The sequence below is a fragment of the Bombina bombina genome, chromosome 1, assembly GCF_027579735.1.
Source record: "Bombina bombina isolate aBomBom1 chromosome 1, aBomBom1.pri, whole genome shotgun sequence".
In the NCBI taxonomy this organism is placed as follows: domain Eukaryota; kingdom Metazoa; phylum Chordata; class Amphibia; order Anura; family Bombinatoridae; genus Bombina; species Bombina bombina.
The window spans coordinates 1,229,365,369-1,229,388,066 of NC_069499.1; the positions used below are offsets into that span (position 1 = coordinate 1,229,365,369).

A 22,698-nucleotide genomic window follows, 5' to 3' on the forward strand; every position below is an offset into this window, starting at 1 on the left:
CCGCAACCTTGGATTTCTTTTATAACTTCTCCTAATATAAGCTCTAATGAGCAGTTGCCTTGTATTATGTTTACATATCCTATAAAATGTAGGTAACAGAAATAACTTAACTAAAAGCCTTTCCAATACTATTGCATTTTCTATGTATAACATTACAATTTTCAAAAGATTTCAAGATATCAGCTGCTATGATTGTAAGGATTATTGGTAATCCCTTGGTTCTGCTTTTGTTGAAAGCAGTAATATTAACACGCTTCATGTATCTATATTGATGTGTATACATTATTGCTACAGATGGGCCGTTATGATTAGTAGCTGACAACATAGCAGTGCAGAAAGTTTCTGTGTTTAGGGTATTTGTTCAATAGCATGCATTGGTGCTACTCGAATAATTAATCTTGTGCACTAAGTTAGTGGGTGTTGTTCAGTTATGTATGTGGGTTTTAATTATCCAATAAGAACGTTTTTAATAGTATTTGTATGGGTGTGACACTAGACACTGCAGGCTATGACTACGGCGCATTGCCGAAACACGTAAGCCACCAGTGCCACACCGCTACAGTGTGTACTTGTTGTTGCCATCCCTCTGGATTTTATTATGAAAGACTAAAGTTTGGATTTTAAAAGACATTGTGGAATATACTTTCTTTGCTACATACTTTGCATATACGGGAAACCATACAATTATAAAAAGCAATGCATGTCACAGTAGGTATTTATACCTTTTTGGGACCAAAGTGTCCAGCTTGTGTATCCACTATATTTCACACTGTAGCAACCTCTTGGCCCTGTCTCCTCCTCTGGGTAGTTTCGGTAAATGATCTATAATTATGTACTTTTAGTCAGATACATTATGTCTCTACCTTGCAAAATGTCTTGCCACTGGTTGTTCTGAGTCTCCTTTTACTATTGATGTTGGTTAGCCATCCTTGTTCTAAGATCATCAATAGTTTTTTCAATGTAAAATTTCCCGCAGACACAGTGCAAGAGATAGACTATAAATGTAGTGGCGCATGTCACACTGTGCTTGATCCAAAATTTACGATTGGTCCATGTATGTATGAAGAATGCACTTTGTGTGAGTCTATTACATGTGGTGCACCCTGCGCACCTGAAGCATCCTTTCTTCGTGGTTGTCAGCCACATTGATGGCATATAAGCGGTTTGATTATCCGGTCTCATCAAGGATCTCCCTCGTCTGTAACTAATTCTTGGTGGGTCAAACTCCTGTAGATATAAATTTGGGTCACTGTTTACAATGTACCAGTTCTTGTGAAGTATCTGTGTATAGTTCTTTTTATCTGGGTTATACTGTGTGACAAATGTAATGCATTGTTTTGATTCCATAGTATTGTTGGTTTCCATCCCTTTTAATGCTTTTTCTTGTGACATATCCAATGTCACATGATAGGCTTCATCGATGTTATATTTCATATTTCTTCGATTTACAAATTTCTGGTACATCTATTGTAGTTTTAATTCTTTAATTTAATTTCCTCAGCTGTGGTATTGTTCCTTACCACCTGTCTGAATTGTGATATAGGCAGTGATTTCTTGCTCCCTGACGGGTGACAACTGGTTTCCAACAACATCTGTTTCTTTGGAATATAAGGTAGTGCTTAACCCTTTGTTCTCTTTACTGATCCTTAGATCTAGGAAATCTATTGTTTTCAAATTCCATGTAACTTTGAACTTCAGGACTATATTGGCCTCATTTAATCTCTCCAGCCACTCTTCCATTTCAGTCACTGTTCCACCCCAGATCACAATGAAATCATCAATTTATCTCTTAAACATCTTGATGTTGGGGTCTTCAAAGATGTCTGGTCTATTCCTTTTAAGATTACCCAAGAACATGGGGCCACATTCGACCCCATCGCAATGCCTGCCACTTGAAAGAAGTATTTGCTTTCAACTTTAAAATAGTTGTATCTGAGACAGTAATTCAACAACTGTACTAGTACATCCTCTGGGGGACCAACATAGGGATATCTTTGTGTTTCCTTAATGACCGCTTTTAACCCTTCATCATGGGGGATTACTGTATATAGACTTGCAACATCTAGAGTCATGCGTATGAGTTTGACCCACCAAGAATTAGTTACAGACGAGGGAGCTCCTTGAAAGGTATGTTGATGAGACCAGATCATCAAACCGCTTATATACCATCAACCTGGCTGACAACCATGAAGAAAGGATGCTTCATGTGCGCAGGGTGCACCACATGTAATGGACTCACACAAAGTGTATTCTTCATACATCCATAGACCAATCGTAAATTCTGGATCAAGCACAGGGTGACATGTACCACTACATTTTTAGTCTATCTCTTGCACTGTGTCTGTGGAAAATTTTATGTTGGAAAAACTATTGATGATCTTAGAACAGGGATGGCTAACCATCGTTCGGCCATAAGATCAGCAATAGTAAAAGGAGACTCAGAACAACCAGTGGCAAGACACTTTGAAAGGGAGAGACACAATGTATCTGACTTAAAGTACATAATTATAGATCATGTACCGAAACTACCCAGAGGGGGAGATAGGGCCAAGAGATTGCTACAGTGTGAATCAAAGTGGATACACAAGCTGGACAAATTGGTCCCAAAGGGTTTAAATACCTACTGTGACATGCATTGCTTTTTGTAATTGTATGGTTTCCCGTATATGCATAAATACCAAATAATGTACATTTGAATATAGAAATTGAGCAGGATGAATGCATAGATTTAATATAGGTAATTCAAGTATTAGCCAAATGCTGAAGTTCTTTTAATATGGAAATACTATCAAACGTACTGGAAATTAGGCGCATATGCATATGTATATTTAAACATCATTTCAGATGTACCTGTATATGAAGTGGTGAGAAATTGATTTTTTATGTATATATTATTGATTGCATGCTATATAACATAACAATATGACAAGATAGCAGGGCAGGTTTGACAGCCAAGAGCAATGACACAATCATGTAATATTGAGCTGAGAAAAGGTGATGAGACTACAGGGAGTGCAGAATTATTAGGCAAATGAGTATTTTGACCACATCATCCTCTTTATGCATGTTGTCTTACTCCAAGCTGTATAAGCTCGAAAGCCTACTACCAATTAAGCATATTAGGTGATGTGCATCTCTGTAATGAGAAGGGGTGTGGTCTAATGACATCAACACCCTATATCAGGTGTGCATAATTATTAGGCAAGTTCCTTTCCTTTGGCAAAATGGGTCAAAAGAAGGACTTGACAGGCTCAGAAAAGTCAAAAATAGTAAGATATCTTGCAGAGGGATGCAGCACTCTTAAAATTGCAAAGCTTCTGAAGCGTGATCATCGAACAATCAAGCGTTTCATTCAAAATAGTCAACAGGGTCGCAAGAAGCGTGTGGAAAAACCAAGGCGCAAAATAACTGCCCATGAACTGAGAAAAGTCAAGCGTGCAGCTGCCAAGATGCCACTTGCCACCAGTTTGGCCATATTTCAGAGCTGCAACATCACTGGAGTGCCCAAAAGCACAAGGTGTGCAATACTCAGAGACATGGCCAAGGTAAGAAAGGCTGAAAGACGACCACCACTGAACAAGACACACAAGCTGAAACGTCAAGACTGGGCCAAGAAATATCTCAAGACTGATTTTTCTAAGGTTTTATGGACTGATGAAATGAGAGTGAGTCTTGATGGGCCAGATGGATGGGCCCGTGGCTGGATTGGTAAAGGGCAGAGAGCTCCAGTCCGACTCAGACGCCAGCAAGGTGGAGGTGGAGTACTGGTTTGGGCTGGTATCATCAAAGATGAGCTTGTGGGGCCTTTTCGGGTTGAGGATGGAGTCAAGCTCAACTCCCAGTCCTACTGCCAGTTTCTGGAAGACACCTTCTTCAAGCAGTGGTACAGGAAGAAGTCTGCATCCTTCAAGAAAAACATGATTTTCATGCAGGACAATGCTCCATCACACGCGTCCAAGTACTCCACAGCGTGGCTGGCAAGAAAGGGTATAAAAGAAGAAAATCTAATGACATGGCCTCCTTGTTCACCTGATCTGAACCCCATTGAGAACCTGTGGTCCATCATCAAATGTGAGATTTACAAGGAGGGAAAACAGTATACCTCTCTGAACAGTGTCTGGGAGGCTGTGGTTGCTGCTGCACGCAATGTTGATGGTGAACAGATCAAAACACTGACAGAATCCATGGATGGCAGGCTTTTGAGTGTCCTTGCAAAGAAAGGTGGCTATATTGGTCACTGATTTTTTTTTGTTTTGTTTTTGAATGTCAGAAATGTATATTTGTGAATGTTGAGATGTTATATTGGTTTCACTGGTAAAAATAAATAATTGAAATGGGTATATATTTGTTTTTTGTTAAGTTGCCTAATAATTATGCACAGTAATAGTCACCTGCACACACAGATATCCCCCTAAAATAGCTATAACTAAAAACAAACTAAAAACTACTTCCAAAACTATTCAGCTTTGATATTAATGAGTTTTTTGGGTTCATTGAGAACATGGTTGTTGTTCAATAAAATTAATCCTCAAAAATACAACTTGCCTAATAATTCTGCACTCCCTGTATGTGTATATATTGAGGTATTCAGGGTAAGAATTTGTACTATGTGTTTATCTGTTTGAGGAGGGGGGAAACCCTGAAATGTCACAATAAATGATTTGACACAGTAAAGAAAAGACCAGTGAGTGTGGTTTGTTACAGGACATTATATATATATATATATATATATATATATATATATATAATGTTCTTTGCACAAATATACATGTATACCTATATATATATATATATATATATATATATATTCCCAAAAAACAAGACATTATAGTAGATTATAGCCAGCACAAACCTATTTTAAGCTAGTAACTCCAAATACTGTGTCATAAATGAACAAGTCACTCCCAAGGTCGCAATCAAAAGTATGCTTTATAAATCACTAGAGCAATATCATTGACAAATTGTGTTAATAAACATTTAAGGTGGGGTACCCCAATGCTAGACAGTGTTAATAGATTTCACAAGATGGTACATATAGTTCTCTTTAAATATATAGCATTCACAGGGTTAAACAAAAGTCAACTACTGATTCTAAAGCGGACTATAAATGTATCAGAACAAATGTCCATGTATAGTTACTTTGCACTTAACATAATACACATTGCTGGTATATAATGTCAAATGAGTGATCCATCTTATAACTGTAGTTGTGTAATGTTTACCATAACTTGGCCCGTTAAAGGTATTCTCTTTCCTTAAGGCACTGCAAACCAGAGAGTCACAATTGAATCAAATTAGCTCACCGGATCACTTTTCCAATCCTCCCAGAGCTCTCTCCTGCAGTAATTCACCAGACCTGGTTTGTCGGGGATTTAGCGTGCCTGCTAAGGATGCGCTAGCAGTATCCAACTAATCAGGTTGACGGCACGGACAGCCGACTGCTGTAAAAGGATCTGCGGGCAGGCACGCTAAATCCCCGACAGACCAGGTCTGGTGAATTACTGCAGGAGAGCACTCTGGGAGGATTGGAAAAGTGATCCGGTGAGCTAAGTTGATTCAATTGTGACTCTCTGGTTTGCAGTGCCTTAAGGAAAGAGGATACCTTTAACGGGCCAAGTTATGGTAAACATTACACAACTACACTTATAAGATGGATCTCTCATTTGACATTATATACCATGAATGTGTATTATTGTAAGTACAAAGTAACTATACATGGACATTTGTTCATGTATAGTTTAACCCTGTGAATGCTATATATTTAAAGAGAACTATATTTACCATCTTGTGAAATCTATTAACACTGTCTAGCATTGGGGTACCCCACCTTGCATTATGCATGCTCTTAACTGTTTATTAACACAATTTGTCAATGATATTGCTCTAGTGATTTATAAAGCATACTTTTGCTTTCGACCTTGGGAGTGACTTGTTCATTTATGACACTGTATTTGGAGTTACTAGCTTAAAATAGGTTTGTGCTGGCTATAATCTACTATAATGTCTAGTTTTTTGGGAATATTAATATACTAGATTACCGGACACTAAATGGATCACTAATACATTAACGGGATCCATTTATTACTTACTAGCAAATAGATTAATACCTTTAGCTGGTATTCAATTAATTATATATATATATATATAGATATATACAGATATGTATAGGAATATCTATTTATAAATACATAGAACATATTCCCCTATGTGCAGAAAATTGGAATGTGAAATATTTACAGTTAATACATACCTAAAACCTTTAATAAATATGAATATTGCATAAATATGCTTATAAATGTTTTCATCTACTTAACTGCAAAGGGCTCCAATGCATTTGTAAATAAATGCACTTTTATATGTCTATATACTGTATGTGTACATATGTATTTATCTGTTTATATGTGTATATGTCTGTAAATTCATATATACACATATAAATACATATACACACACACACATATATATATATATATCATACATACATATACATCTTTAGACATGAATGTTTGTATCTCTATGTTAAAGCCCTTAGCCTGACTTTTTTTTTTTTCTAACACCCGAGACCTCATATTTTTTAGCCCTTATAATTTTTGTGTGCAATATTGTTTTTTAATTAATTTTATTGGATGGTGTTACTATGATTGTAATTTTACTTTGTGATTTAATTTTAATGTGTTTTGTGAAATAGTTAACCAGAGCTCTGAGGTCACATTAACCCGACCGCGTGTTAACTTGAATTGTGCTCAAGCAATGGCGTTAAGTTTCAACTTTAATATGAGGAAAAACCTGATGCGTACAAACAGCCGTGATAAACCCATTTTCGCTTGCACGCAACTGTTAACGTGCCACTCATAATCTAGCCCTATTTGTTTAACAACTAAACAAGCTAGGCAAAATGAATATGTAACATCATCTACTCTTGTAGTTGGCAATAGTAAAGCTTATTTTAACATCTGCTTTACTCCCATAATTCTGTTTATTGACCTTTCTTGGCTTGGGTTTAATGTTACAGTATATCTCTTTACCACTGGGCCATTGTACTGTAAAAGAGCCAAGACTGATGTTTGCCCAAGGACTCAAGATAACCAGATGGCACTTTCTTTTTGGGCATGTCCTTAGTATAAAGATTATTATCCTCCCACTGGAGATCCATTTGTATATAAAGCTTCACCAGCTATCTGGGGGTCTCAGACATTTACTGAACAAGAATGGCTTTCCTCTGGCTCCTGTCCTTCACTGCCCTTCTGGGTGCAACCTATGGTAAGCGTACAAAGGGTATATTACAGATAGAAATATATTTATATAGCTATATATGTTTAATATGTATTGATATATAGGGTATATCTAATAATAATATGGGGCTATCCATAAATAATAGTTCTAAAGAATAACCTGTATATACAGGATGTTTTTCATAAATTTGTGTGGCTATGGAAAATATTTTTTGAACTATGATTCTCTGTGGAATGTCCTTGATACATTTGTGTGGAGAATAAAATCATACATCTTCCTAATGTTGACTAAAATCTAAATGAGGCCACATTAAGGAGTCTATGGACACCACTGTTATATTAAACACAACGTTTGCATGTTTTTACTGTATCTAAACCTATTAATAAAGATTCTGGGTTGATAAATGATTTAGAGATAAAATATATTTGTAATCATTGTTCTTGATATCAAAATGGTATTACTAATAAATAATGTTGATATACTATATGCTTCTATCTTAGGGTGTGGTGTTCCTGCGATAGAACCTGTCCTCACTGGTTATTCTCGCATTGTGAATGGTGAAGAGGCAATTCCTGGCTCTTGGCCATGGCAAGTCTCTCTGCAGGTCAGAACCTCATACATTCTATGGAATAAAATGAAATGCTAATACAACAGCTGTACCAAAGGCACCCTGTAGACTATATATATTGTATTATAGGCAAAGATAAATAAGCTTAACTTATAGATTTCCTAAAATGTGTGAATGTGAAACAGTTTTGTTTCACAATATCAGACACTAAAGGGTCATAATACAGTAATATTTTTGGATTAGGAAAAGTCTAGTAAAGCTATATCCAGAGGCATAACATTAAATATATTTTTATCAACTAAGGCAATGGAGTTTTGCTTGTCTATAAGCAACTCTTTCATGACCCCCTAAAAATAACATTGATGTCCAAACAAATCCAATTATCTTTCCTCTGTTACAAATATAAGTACTATTCTACAACTTTTTTTCTATTACTTATTTATACTCACATCTCTCTGTCTCTTCAACTGCTGCCACTACTGTAATGTAATAATAAATATGTTCTGTATCTATTCATAGCTTGATACTTGAAAATATTAACAATTACAATCCTGTAGATAATGGGCATAATAAACTAGGAGGAAATGTTAATGTGAAAATAACAGAATTAAGTACCTGAAATTTGCAGCCAGGATTTCTGATGAAGAGAGTCATATTGAACGTTTAATATATTTGTATTTAATTAGTTCACTAAAGTATTATTGTAATCCACTTTTTGTTATTAACATAAAAATATTTATTTTTATTAAGAAATAATTTAGAATATTTTCTTGTGTAAATAAGTTTGGATAGATGTGATTATGTAAAAACAAATATTTAAAAAAATATATTTTACAGCATTTTTTTTACAATCTTTATTGAGAAATAAATGAAGGTAGTTACATGGTTCAACAGAAAGTGCAGTGTGTGGTGGTAAAATAATTTGATACTGAGCAATATAATAGATCATGTTATGACTGTATAGTAGCTTGTAGCACTGCAATTATTGTCTATTAGTAGATTAAGTTTGTATTATTCTGAAGAAAAAAATCTACATAATATGTATTCCAATTCACAAAAGTCATGAAGCATAATGTTAGAATATGTTGTTTCTACAAATGTCAGGGATTTACCTCACAGTATTTTACTTACTAATAAGCATGAACATTGCAGCCTATCTCTGTGTGGGCCTCCATCTATGTTTTATTAAATCATTTTTGCTAAAGTTGTGTATATCTTAACAATACAATGTGGAACTTTGTGTACATTATTCAGGATAGCACTGGATTTCATTTCTGTGGCGGATCTCTCATCAGTCCTGAATGGGTTGTTACAGCAGCACACTGTAATGTCAGGTGAGCTTTACATCTTTCTATAAATTAAAGGGACCTTGTACTGTAGACTGACTCCCCTTTAATGTGTTCCTAGTGATCTATTTTACCTGTGTATTAAATTGTTTACAAATAGCTCCTTTACTTTTATTTTGTCCTTTGAAATATATTTTTTGCATATTGGAACCACCATCTATGCTGAAAACATGAATGCTGTGGTACTGGCTATAGAAAAGCTGTGTAAGCAAAACATAGTAGTAAACATCCTTCCCCCATTGGGGGTGGAAGAAAGATAGAGATAACCCAGCCCATCTGAAAGGTTGTTCCTGTCTCAGGGGTGTCCAAACTTTGCTCTCCAGAGGTTTTGGAACTACATTTCCGATGATGCTCAGCCAGCATTTTATCTAGCTGAGCATCATGGGAAATGTAGTTCCAAAACCTCTGGAGAGCAAAGTTTGGACACCCCTGGGTAGCTGCTACTATGCCAACCTCCTCTAATATGACATATTAATGGGAATATAATAGAATAGAAACCCCATATTTTCTACCATGCAATTCCATCATTTTAAATAATTACATCAATAAAGATCTTTTAATGAAAATAAGTGTTGTCAAATATTGAAATTATGTTATCATATGGAGAAACCTCCATTAAAAATTACATGTGCTGGTGCATGCTTCATCTTAGTTTGTTGAATTTTCTTAAGACAGTATAAAGCATCAAGTAGGGACAACATTTTTGGCACCACAAAAATGTTGCTAGACTAGTCTCTTACTGGTTTAACTGGAATACTGAATCAGTTTGCCACAAGAAAGCCCAAAGATTTTGTTTTGGAATTAAGAGTCCTAGACTATTACATATGGGGGTGCAAAAAAAGTTGATCACAAAGCTAAATATGAGAAGTGGGGGGGGGGGAGGGTAAGGGTGGTAAACCTTATTTTCTATTGCATATTCTAACCTATGTTTTATCCCCAACTTCTTATGTCTTTTTCCCTCTTTATTACTCAGCACTGCCTTGAAAATTCAGAGCAATTTGTCATGCAATTAATTTGCATGTCTATCAATAATATGCATGCACAGTATACATGGCAGACAATTATGCCAAATGTTACTGTAGGAGGGGATTGGAAAAGGTAAATGGTATAAAACTACGGTTCCTAGACTTTAATGAGATTGGATCTACTTTTTAATATTGTCTGTCACTGTGATCTACTGGTACACATGTTAAATGTATGCATATTTTAACTTTAATTTATTGCATACTGAAGTATAGATCATGTGTGTCCCACTAATAATAGCAGCATTGGCACAATAACATTGTAGATCTGTTGCTACAAGTATGGGTCATCATACTAAAAGGGACATGAAACCCACATTTTTTTCTTTTATGTTTTAAAAAGAACATGTCATTTTAAGCAACTTTCCAATTTACTTATAATAGCTAATTTGCTTAATTCTCTTGATATCCTTTGTTAAAAAACATTTCTGAATAGAATCAGTAATTGCTGATTGGAGGCTACAGATAGATGCATCACATGATTGGCTCTACCTGTGTATTTCTATTTCTTCAACAAAGCATATCTAAAGAATGAAGCAAATTAGATAATAGAAGTACATTTAAATGTTGTTTAATATTGCATGATCTATCTGAACCACACCAAAAAAATTGGATTTCCTGTCCCTTTAAGCAGCATCAAAAGTCTAACAGCTCAGGTAGCATGATAGTTAGGAAGTCTAAGTAACATCTCTCATCATATCCCCACATGAAGCTGTCACTAGCTCCTCTCTTTTTTTCTAAAAGCTTTAGCTATTATTGATATACAGATCAGTGCAGAGGATACATAAATTATTATTTTCCTTTAACACGGCAACCCCAACACATCAATTTAACCCTAACCACAACTTCTGTACCTTTAAAGTAATTAAACCCCAGCACAATTGATCCTAAATGCAAACTGATTCCCTTTTCCCCTTAACAAAATAAACTCTGTGATTAACCCAACCCCCTCAGCATAATTCAATCTAATCCGTAAAGTGTATGACCATCTTATTTACTTTGCAAAGGAAAATAAAGGATGTTAATACAACATTTTGTTAAAGTAAGCAACATGGGATCATAATGATTATTTCTGACCATTTAACTAACAGGCAAAGTAATAACAACATCATTAGTTACATCAATTAAATACTATCCTTTATGACTGAACATTTCCTGTTTAGAACTTTGGTCAAGGGGTTAAAGCTTAAATATATACTAATGCTGCATTGTCTTTCTTTTATATAAGGCCCTTTTTGGATGACTGAACCACCCAACACCTTGTTGTTCTTATTATCTATTTCTAGGACATCCCACCGTGTTGTTTTGGGTGAATTTGATCAAAGCTCTAACGAGGAAGCAGTTCAAGTTAAGAAAGTTGCCCAGGTAAATAAACATCTAGCATCATATTTCTTATAATAAAGATTAGTATTGAACTGTTTTGCAATCTTTTAATACCAATAGAAATTGTAATGTTAGGTCATTTATTTCCTTAATGTTATATTTTCATGACTCCATGTTCACAAGCAGGAGAAATCAAGTGAATGCATTCCCCTTGCACCCTTTGGTCTATGTAATAATGAACATTTTAAAAATGAGGAAAATTGCTTAATATACCTCACCTGGAAATCTACTGCAAAGTCTTCTGATTAAGACACAAAGGGGCCGATTTACTGTAGCGATCATGTCCGCCGCACATCGATAAATGCAGACAGCATACGCTGTTGGCATTTATCATTGCACAAGCAGTTCTGGTGAACTGCTTGTGCAATGCCGCCCAATGCAGATTAACCGGCCAATCGGCTGCTAGTAGGGGTGTCAATAAGGCCAATCATATAGGATCGGGCGGATTGAAGACCGCAGCCTCAGAGGCAGCGAACAAGTTATGGAGCAGCGGTCTTTAGACTGCTGATTCATAACTACTGTTATCGGCGAGTCTGAAGGCTTGCGTGGAAACAGGGGCCCAATCACTTAATTTCCTGCAAATAATCCCATCCACTTATTTATCTAGAAACACAGTGAAATAACATTTATAGTTCCTACAGTTAAAGGGACAGCTATCTCCTTCTGCACTTTTTAACTACAATGCACACTCATGCCAAATCCAAATGTAGATGATTATAATTGGTCAGCAAATGTCATTTAGTTTGGGAACACATACATTTAGATAAAGTAAAATTGCATTATTTATTTGAATATTATCCTTAGATATGAAGATACAGTTTTACATAACTTCTAATTTGCATTTACAATCCATTCAAATAAATGACAGGATTGTTTTCATAAATTATTGTACAACACTCTGCATTCCTCATTTATAAATGCCTAGCTCTAAGATACATAACACATACTGTATGTCACTACCCACTCATATACAGTCTGATCTAGTGTATTATCCTTATTTACTTGTTGTGTCTTAATTTAAAAATATCTGCTTAGATTGTAAATTTGAAAAGCCTCTTACGGTGTTGGACTTTGTAAAAAACCATACTTAGTATACACAATCTGAAGGATACTTAGAAAAATCCATATTGATACAAACCTATAAAATAGAAAAATAGCAATCCTTGAATCTCATCTTTCTTTTTTTTATTGTTTTTTTAGGTATTTAAGCACAAACAGTTCAATATGTTTACTATCAAGAATGATATTACCTTGATTAAACTTGACTCCAAAGCTAACATAAAAGATGCTACTGTGTCCCCTGTGTGCCTGGCTGAGACCACAGACAACTTCAGTGGTGGGATGAGATGTGTCACTACCGGATGGGGATTGACAGACTCCACTGGTAAGATCAGTTATGGTTGTGAGGGGGCTTCAGTCTTATTCTCTTAACTGCTCTTGTTTTGAGATTGAAAAAGTCATGGGCCAAATACATACTGTTAATTAGATGTCATAGTTTAGTGAAAAAACACTTCACTCTTGTACTGTAATATTTATTAGTAATATCTATTTGTAATACATCATCATTTTAAAGACATCTTCATGAAGAAAATAATAACAGGACAGTAGGAACATGGATATATAATCAGAGACAGAATGATTAAATGATTTGCTCCCTAGAGAGCTTACAATCTAAAAGCAATTGTTCACACTATACAGTGAGGTGATTGTTGGGCTGGGGTTTTCAGGGAGAAAGAGCATTTTGGTTTGGAGAACTAGCCTTGCACGTAAGTTAGGGACTTTATGGAAGATGTGACAGTCCACTCTGAATAGGTAGGTAAACCTTCCGCCAACACATTAAACCACAAAATTCCTTTTTCAGCATCTTATAGATAGCAACTACCAGTTTGTTCCTGTCTTTGGTATTCCTTTTTATAGAAAGAACACAGATTAATTTCAAAAGTATTTTATCAAATTTTTGTGTAGCAATTCATTTGTGTGGCTTGACTGAGACCTAGCTTTGTGGTCTTTGGATGGACTAAGACAATAAATGTATAACTGTCAATAGTACACTTTGCAAGCAGCAAAAAAGTGCCTAACACGTCACTGACAATAGTATATATTAGTAAATAGCAGGAATCCTCTACTAAGAAATATAACTGATTGTTTTACCTTTTAATCTACAAACAATTACTCTTAAATATACGTATGTTTAACAAATGTTCCCCTTATCTTAGCTAATCAAACACCTGCAAGACTTCAGCAGGCAGTTCTCCCTCTCTTAACCAACACTGAATGCAAGACATATTGGGGCAACAAAATTGCTGATGTTATGATCTGCGCAGGAGCTGCTGGAGCCTCATCTTGCATGGTAAGTTCCTTGTAATACCCTGTACCAAGTGATCCTATCTGGTCTTTTGGAGAAGACTCTAATCAATATTAAAGGGACATATCATTTGAAATGAAACCTTCATGATTAAGAAAGAATATATTTCAGCTTAACATTAAAAAAACCTCTTTCTCTTGGTAATCTTTGTTGAAATGTATCTTATTTTCAGGACAGTATACTAGTAAGATCAGGAGTGTGCATGTGTGATGAGAACTTTATTTCTCAATATACTTACAAGCTCTAAAGCATATCTCATTATGTTTTTATGGAAAGCTAATTATCAACAAAGGATACAGAGAGAAGGAGTGTTTTTTTATTGCTCTATCTGAATCATAAACTTTTAATTTTTACTTCCATGTCCCTTTAATGAATGAGGTATGTATCATTCAGTAGACCATGATAGATGAATACAGCCTGTAAAAGCAAACTACTTGCGGACACTGCAAATTTCTCCAGACAATAATTTAAAATGCTACGGCACTGTAGGACAACACTATCTAATCAAAGCTTGCGGCTCCACTAGCTGTAACATTTGTCTACTGGTTTATTATACATGTAAACCATCAGACATGTCTATGGCTGATTAGCAAAACTCACTGGCATGAAAATAAATCACACATTTTTTTGTTGAGCATTATATTGTGACGTATATGTGTCTCTCCTTCACATCCAGCACCTGCATAGTGAGATAAACAGCTCTCAAACTATCATTTGCCTTTCTAAAATTATCTGAGGTACCTCATTGTATTGATGAGACTTCTTATATAATCTTACTAGAAGATAGAGTTTCAAGAGTTGGGCTCTATGTGCTTGACCACTGACCATTTAAAAAAAAAAAAAAAAAAGATGCATTTCACACATAATTAGTGTTGCTCCATTTTGGTTATTTTTTCCATCACATCATAGATAAAAGTACATATGAGCAATAGTAAGGGCAGTTATAGACAAATACACAAATACAGTCACTATAGACATATCTGCATAGAGGTAATTAATATACATATAGTTACACACGTAATACACATGTACATACAAAGTACTAAATAAAACACATTTATACACACAAAACATATAGATAGCCTTGTAGATGCACAAATTACACAAAAACACACACAATGCACTCATATTATGATCCTATATAGATTCCTACAAAGCCACATACAGAATACACAGCCAAATACATAGATATCCATTAGCATTGTGAATATGGTTGTCAAAGCTTTCCCTCCCGGCTTGTGGCTTTATGGTGTCTCAATTTTTGGGGGGATTTCTTGAATGTTAATTTGCTATGTATGTGTCTCCCCTGAAAATTCAGAACCTGCATAGACTTCTTAGATTATCTTGCCAGAGTTTTGTAATCAAAAGGTGTGAGAATCAGACATGATATTAGTAAAACGTGATACATGATTTTACATTTAAAAATATGTCTTGCCCAACCTCCAGGTACTGGCTGTTTTCTGTATATACTGAATAGCTATTTTATAAACAGATAAAAGTCTGTGGATACAAATCCAGTCATTCATTTCTTCTCTGTCTCTTTTAGGGTGATTCTGGTGGACCATTGGTTTGTCAGAAGGATAATGCGTGGACTTTAGTTGGTATTGTGTCCTGGGGAAGTGGCACTTGCTCCCCATCATCTCCTGGAGTATATGCCAGAGTCACAGCTCTCAGGGACTTTATTGACCAGATTGTTGTTAATAACTAATCTATTTGTTCATCTGAAATAAGTCTGTTTAAATAAATGTATCTTGCATTAAAACTTTGTCATGCTCTTTTCTTCTAAAAACACAAGTGGAATGTTTTTTTCTATCTCTATCTATCTATCTATCTATCTATCTATCTATCTATCTATCATCTATCTATCTATCTATCTATCTATCTATCTATCTATCTATCTATCTATCTATCTATCATCTATCTATCTATATATCTATCTATCTATCTATCTATCTATCTATCTATCTATCTATCTATCTATCTATCTATCATCTATCGCATAAAAATTCAGAAATTATAATTCTTTGATTGAATAATATATTATTGTGCTAGTCCTAAAGCCTGTTCACACAGGCCGTTTTTTGCAGTACAGTGGTCCCACCCCTTGCTCTCTCTCTCCCCCTCTCTTTTGCACTCTCTCCCCCTCTCTTTTGCGCTCTCTCTCTCCCTCTCTTTTGCGCTCTCTCCCCCTCTCTTTTGTGCTCTCTCTAGCTCCACCCCTCTTTTGCTCTCTCTCTCCCCCTCTCTTTTGCTCCCTCTCTCCCCCTCTATTTTGCTTTCACTCCCCCCTCTCTTTTACACTCTCTCTCTTCCCCATCTCTTTTGCGTTCTCTCTCTCTTTTGCGCTCTCTCTCCCCTTCTCTTTTGCGCTCTCTCTCTCCCCCTCTCTTTTGCGCTCTCTCTCTCCCCCTCTCTTTTGCGCTCTCTCGCTCCCCCTCTCTTTTGCGCTCTCTCGCTCCCCCTCTCTTTTGCACTCTCTCTCCCCATTCTCTTTTGCCTTCTCTCTCTCTTTTGCGCTCTCTCTCCCCCTCTCTTTTGCGCTCTCTCCCCCTCTCTTTTGCGCTCTCTTTCCCCCTCTCTTTTGCACTCTCTCTCCCCCTCTCTTTTGTGCTCTATCCCCCTCTCTTTTGCGCTCTCTCTCCCCCTCTCTTTTCTGCTCTCTCTCTCTCCCCCTATCTTTTGCGCTCTCTCTCCCCCCTCTCTTTTGCGCTCTCCCCCCCTTTTTTTTTTGCTCTCTCTCTCTCCTTTTTTTTTGCTCTCTCTCTCCATCCCTCTCTTTTGCTTTTTCTTCATCCCTCTCTTTTGCTCTATCTCTCTCCCCCTTTCCCCCCTCTATTTTGCTCTGTCTCTCTCCCCTCTCTTTTGCTCTCTCTCCATCCCTCTCTTTCTTTTGCAAGATGCACAAAGTCCACGGATTCATCCTTACTTGTGGGATATTGTCCTTCCTGACAGGAAGTAGCAAAGAGAGCACCACAGTAGAGCTGTCTATATAGCTCCCCCCTTAACTCCACCCCCCAGTCATTCTCTTTGCTGGCTCTAAGCAGGAAGAGTAAAGAGAAGAGGTGTTAAACTGTTAGTTTTTATTTTATCTTCAATCAAGAGTTTGTTATTTTTAAATGGTACCGGTGTTGTACTATTTACTCTCAGGCATAGATGAAGATTTCTGCCTGGAGGATGATGATCTTAGCATTTGTAATTAAGGTCCACTGCTGTTCCCACAGAAGCTGAGGAGTACAGGAAAACTTCAGTGTGAGGAACGGTTCTTGCTATACAGCAATGAGGTATGTTCAGTCATTTTTCTGCAGAGACTGGGTTAACTCAGAAAGACTGACAGTATCCCCATTAGTGGAAGGGTAAGCAGTAATCCTAGTGTGAAAGAAGCTTTACTATCTTGCATAAAGGGCTAAGTTTTTTGGGCACTTTTGCCTAGATTTAGAGTTCTGCGGCCAAAGGGGTGCGTTAGATGCGCGTGCTTTTTTTCCCACGCACCTTTTAAATACCGCTGGTATTTAGAGTTCACAGAATGGCTGGGTTTTCAGTTCGTTAGGCTCCAAAAAGGGAACGTAGAGCATAATTTAACGCCACTGCAACTCTAGATACCAGCGGTTCTTATGGAAGCGGCCAGCTTCAAAAACGTGCACGATTCCCCCATAGAAAACAATGGGGCTGTTTGAGCTGAAAAAAAACCTAACACCTGCAAAAAAGCCGCGTTCAGCTCCTAACGCAGCCCCATTGTTTTCTATGGGGAAACACTTCCTACGTCTGCACCTAACACTCTAACATGTACCCCGAGTCTAAACACCCCTAACCTTACGCTTATTAACCCCTAATCTGCCGCCCCCGCTATTGCTGACACCTGCATTTATTATTATTAACCCCTAATCTGCCGCTCCGTACACCGCCACCTACATTATAGCTATGTACCCCTAATCTGCTGCCCCTAACCCCGCTGACCCCTATATTATATTTATTAACCCCTAATCTGCCCCCCAGAACGTCGCCGCCAGCTACCTACACTTATTAACCCCTAATCTGTCGAGCGGACCGCACCGCTATTATAATAAAGTTATTAACCCCTAATCCGCCTCACTCCCGCCTCAATAACCCTATAATAAATAGTATTAACCCCTAATCTGCCCTCCCTAACATCGCCGACACCTAACTTCAATTATTAACCCCTAATCTGCCGACCAAATCTCGCCGCTACTGTAATAAATGTATTAACACCTAAAGCTAAGTCTAACCCTAACACTAACACCCCCCTATGTTAAATATAATTTAAATCTAACGAAATAAATTAACTCTTATTAAATCAATTATTCCTATTTAAAGCTAAATACTTACCTGTAAAATAAACCCTAATATAGCTACAATATAAATTATAATTATATTATAGCTATTTTAGGATTTATATTTATTTTACAGGTAACGTTGTATTTATTTTAACCAGGTACAATAGCTATTAAATAGTTAAGAACTATTTAATAGCTAAAATAGTTAAAATAATTACAAAATTACCTGTAAAATAAATCCTAACCTAAGTTACAATTAAACCTAACACTACACTATCAATAAATTAATTAAATAAAATACCTACAATTACCTACAATTAAACCTAACACTACACTATCAATAAATTAATTAAATAAAATACCTACAAATAAATACAATGAAATAAACTAACTAAAGTACAAAAATTAAAAAAGAACTAAGTTACAAAAAAATTAAAAAATGTTTACAAACATCAGAAAAATATTACAACAATTTTAAACTAATTACACCTACTCTAAGCCCCCTAATAAAATAACAAAGACCCCCAAAATAAAAAAATGCCCTACCCTATTCTAAATTACAAAAGTTCAAAGCTCTTTTACCTTACCAGCCCTGAACAGGGCCCTTTGAGGGGCATGCCTCAAAGAATTCAGCTCTTTTGCCTGTAAAAAAAACACATACAATACCCCCCCCCCAACATTACAACCTACCACCCACATACCCCTAATCTAACCCAAACCCCCCTTAAATAAACCTAACACTAAGCCCCTGAAGATCTTCCTACCTTATCTTCACCATACCAGGTTCACCGATCGATCCAGAAGAGCTCCTCCGATGTCTTGATCCAAGCCCAAGCGGGGGGCTGAAGATGTCCATGATCCGGCTGAAGTCTTCATCCAAGCGGGAGCTGAAGAGGTCCATGATCCGGCTGAAGTCTTCTATCAACGGCATCTTCAATCTTCTTTCTTCCAGATCCATGTTCACCCCTCCCGACGCGGAACATCCATCTTCACCGACGACTTCCCGACGAATGACGGTTCCTTTAAGGGATGTCATCCAAGATGGCGTCCCTCGAATTCCGATTGGCTGATAGGATTCTATCAGCCAATCGGAATTAAGGTAGGAAAATTCTGATTGGCTGATGGAATCAGCCAATCAGAATCAAGTTCAATCCGATTGGCTGATTTAATCAGCCAATCAGATTGAGCTCGCATTCTATTGGCTGTTCCGATCAGCCAATAGAATGTGAGCTCAATCTGATTGGCTGATAGGATCAGCCAATCGGATTGAACTTGATTCTGATTGGCTGATTCCATCAGCCAATCAGAATTTTCCTACCTTAATTCCGATTGGCTGATAGAATCCTATCAGCCAATCTGAATTCGAGGGACGCCATCTTGGATGACGTCCCTTAAAGGAACCGTCATTCGTCGGGAAGTCGTCGGTGAAGATAGATGTTCCGCGTCGGCGGGATGAACATGGATCCGGAAGAAAGAAGATTGAAGATGCCGTTGATAGAAGACTTCAGCCGGATCATGGACCTCTTCAGCTCCCGCTTGGATGAAGACTTCAGCCGGATCATGGACATCTTCAGCCCCCCGCTTGGGCTTGGATCAAGACATCGGAGGAGCTCTTCTGGATCGATCGGTGAACCTGGTATGGTGAAGATAAGGTAGGAAGATCTTCAGGGGCTTAGTGTTAGGTTTATTTAAGGGGGGTTTGGGTTAGATTAGGGGTATGTGGGTGGTGGGTTGTAATGTTGGGGGGGTATTGTATGTGTTTTTTTTACAGGCAAAAGAGCTGAATTCTTTGGGGCATGCCCCGCAAAGGTCCCTGTTCAGGGCTGGTAAGGTAAAAGAGCTTTGAACTTTTGTAATTTAGAATAGGGTAGGGCATTTTTTTATTTTGGGGGTCTTTGTTATTTTATTAGGGGGCTTAGAGTAGGTGTAATTAGTTTAAAATTGTTGTAATATTTTTCTGATGTTTGTAAATATTTTTTTATTTTTTGTAACTTAGTTCTTTTTTATTTTTTGTACTTTAGTTAGTTTATTTCATTGTATTTATTTGTAGATATTGTATTTAATTAATTTATTGATAGTGTAGTGTTAGGTTTAATTGTAGGTAATTGTAGGTATTTTATTTAATTAATTTATTGATAGTGTAGTGTTAGGTTTAATTGTAACTTAGGTTAGGATTTATTTTACAGGTAATTTTGTAATTATTTTAACTATTTTAGCTATTAAATAGTTCTTAACTATTTAATAGCTATTGTACCTGGTTAAAATAAATACAAAGTTACCTGTAAAATAAATATAAATCCTAAAATAGCTATAATATAATTATAATTTATATTGTAGCTATATTAGGGTTTATTTTACAGGTAAGTATTTAGCTTTAAATAGGAATAATTTATTTAATAAGAGTTAATTTATTTCGTTAGATTTAAATTATATTTAACTTAGGGGGGTGTTAGGGTTAGACTTAGCTTTAGGGGTTAATCCATTTATTACAGTAGCGGCGAGATTCAGTTGGCAGATTAGGGGTTAATAATTGAAGTTAGGTGTCGGCGATGTTAGGGAGGGCAGATTAGGGGTTAATAATTGAAGTTAGGTGTCGGCGATGTTAGGGAGGGCAGATTAGGGGTTAATACTATTTATTATAGGGTTATTGAGGCGGGAGTGAGGCGGATTAGGGGTTAATAACTTTATTATAGTAGCGGTGAGATCCGCTCGGCAGATTAGGGGTTAATAAGTGTAGGCAGGTGGAGGCGACGTTGAGGGGGGCAGATTAGGGGTTAATAAATATAATATAGGGGTCGGCGGTGTTAGGGGCAGCAGATTAGGGGTACATAAGGATAACGTAGGTGGCGGTCGGCAGATTAGGGGTTAATTATTGTAGGTAGCTGGCGGCGACGTTGTGGGGGGCAGGTTAGGGGTTAATAAATATAATATAGGGGTCGGCGGTGTTAGGGGCAGCAGATTAGGGGTACATAAGTATAACGTAGGTGGCGGTCGGCAGATTAGGGGTTAAAAAAATTTAATAGAGTGGCGGCGATGTGGGGGGACCTCGGTTTAGGGGTACATAGGTAGTTTATGGGTGTTAGTGTACTTTAGAGCACAGTAATTAAGAGCTTTATAAACCGGCGTTAGCCCAGAAAGCTCTTAACTACTGACTTTTTTCTGCGGCTGGAGTTTTGTCGTTAGATTTCTAACGCTCAGTTCAGCCAAGACTCTAAATACCGGCGTTAGAAAGATCCCATTGAAAAGATAGGATACGCAAATGACGTAAGGGGATCTGCGGTTTGGAAAAGTCGCAGCTGGAAAGTGAGCGTTAGACCCTTTAATGACTGACTCCAAATACCGGCGGTAGCCCAAAACCAGCGTTAGGAGCCTCTAACGCTGGTTTTGATGTCTACCGCCCAACTCTAAATCTAGGCCTTAGTTTGTTTATGAAAAATTGGGACAAACGTTTGTGTGTTGTGGGAGTAACGTTTTTTATGTTTATGGGACGTTTGCTTGAGGGGTCATTTGGCTTTTTGGGGTTGTTATAACCCACATGGTTTTCAAACTAGGTTTGTTAAATTTGTGTAGGCCCCAAGAACATCGAGTGAGGTGGGCGGGGCCTGTATTTAGTTATACAGACAAGCAGCAAGCAACTTCTCCTGAGGTCCTATTAATCTTCTGAGTGCCTATTCGAAGCTTTAACCCCATATTATCGTTCCTAAGGGCAGGTAGGGCCACAGCAGAGCTGTGGCAAGGTGCTTATAGGGTTTTTTAACCGGTTTTAGACAAATTTGAATCTGTTTTTTTCATATGGGGGTTTATTGCTTATTAACTTGTGGTACAATCCTTCTAAAACTTAGTGGGTACACTGTTAAAATTTCGGAAAAATTGAAGCAATTTTAACCTGTTTTGCAGTTTGTGTATGCCTTTTTTTTTCTCTTAAAGGCACAGTACCGTTTTTGCAAATTGTGTTTTTTTCATTAAATAAAGTGTTTTCCAAGCTTGCTTGCTTTATTACTAGTCTGTTAAACATGTCTGACACTGAGGAAACTCATTGCTCAGTTTGTTTAGAAGCCATTGTGGGACCCCCTCTTAGAATGTGCCCCACTTGTACTGATATGTCTATAAATTGCAAACAGCATATTTTGACTTATAAAAGTTTGGCATTAGATGATTCTCAGACAGAAGGAAATCAATTTTTGCCATCTAGTTCTTCCCAACTGTCAAAACCAGTAACGCCCGCACAAGCAACGCCAAGTACTTCTAGTGTGTCTAATTCTTTCACCTTGCAAGATATGGCTTCAGTTATGAATACTACCCTCACTCAGGTTTTATCTAAACTGCCTGGGTTGCAAGGGAAGCACAGTAGCTCTGGGTTAAGAACAAATGCTGAGCCTTCTGACGCTTTAGTGGCCGTATCCGATATTCCCTCACAATGTTGTGAAGTAGGGATGAGGGATTTGCTGCCTGAGGGAGAGATTTCTGATTCAGGAAAGATGTTCCCTCA

General features: G+C 37.1%; 1 protein-coding gene across 1 annotated transcript; it reads left to right on the plus strand.

Moving 5' to 3' along the window:
* The first annotated feature begins 7,171 nt into the window (after positions 1–7,171).
* LOC128642105 (chymotrypsinogen 2) lies at positions 7,172–15,679 on the plus strand. Its single transcript, XM_053694769.1, has 7 exons — positions 7,172–7,260; positions 7,734–7,837; positions 9,056–9,135; positions 11,456–11,534; positions 12,753–12,936; positions 13,769–13,902; positions 15,464–15,679. The coding sequence occupies exons 1-7, from the start codon at positions 7,209–7,211 to the stop codon at positions 15,623–15,625; spliced, it is 795 nt and encodes a 264-aa protein (XP_053550744.1). The 5' UTR covers positions 7,172–7,208; the 3' UTR covers positions 15,626–15,679.
* Positions 15,680–22,698: the final 7,019 nt, after the last annotated feature.

Excerpts from the sequence above, each read along its gene's own strand:
- LOC128642105 (XM_053694769.1), top strand. The coding sequence starts at position 7,209 with ATGGCTTTCCTCTGGCTCCTGTCCTTCACTGCCCTTCTGGGTGCAACC. Across the intron at positions 12,937-13,768 it reads GGGATTGACAGACTCCACTG|CTAATCAAACACCTGCAAGA; the intron begins GTAAGATCAGTT and ends CCCTTATCTTAG. Across the intron at positions 13,903-15,463 it reads CTGGAGCCTCATCTTGCATG|GGTGATTCTGGTGGACCATT; the intron begins GTAAGTTCCTTG and ends TGTCTCTTTTAG.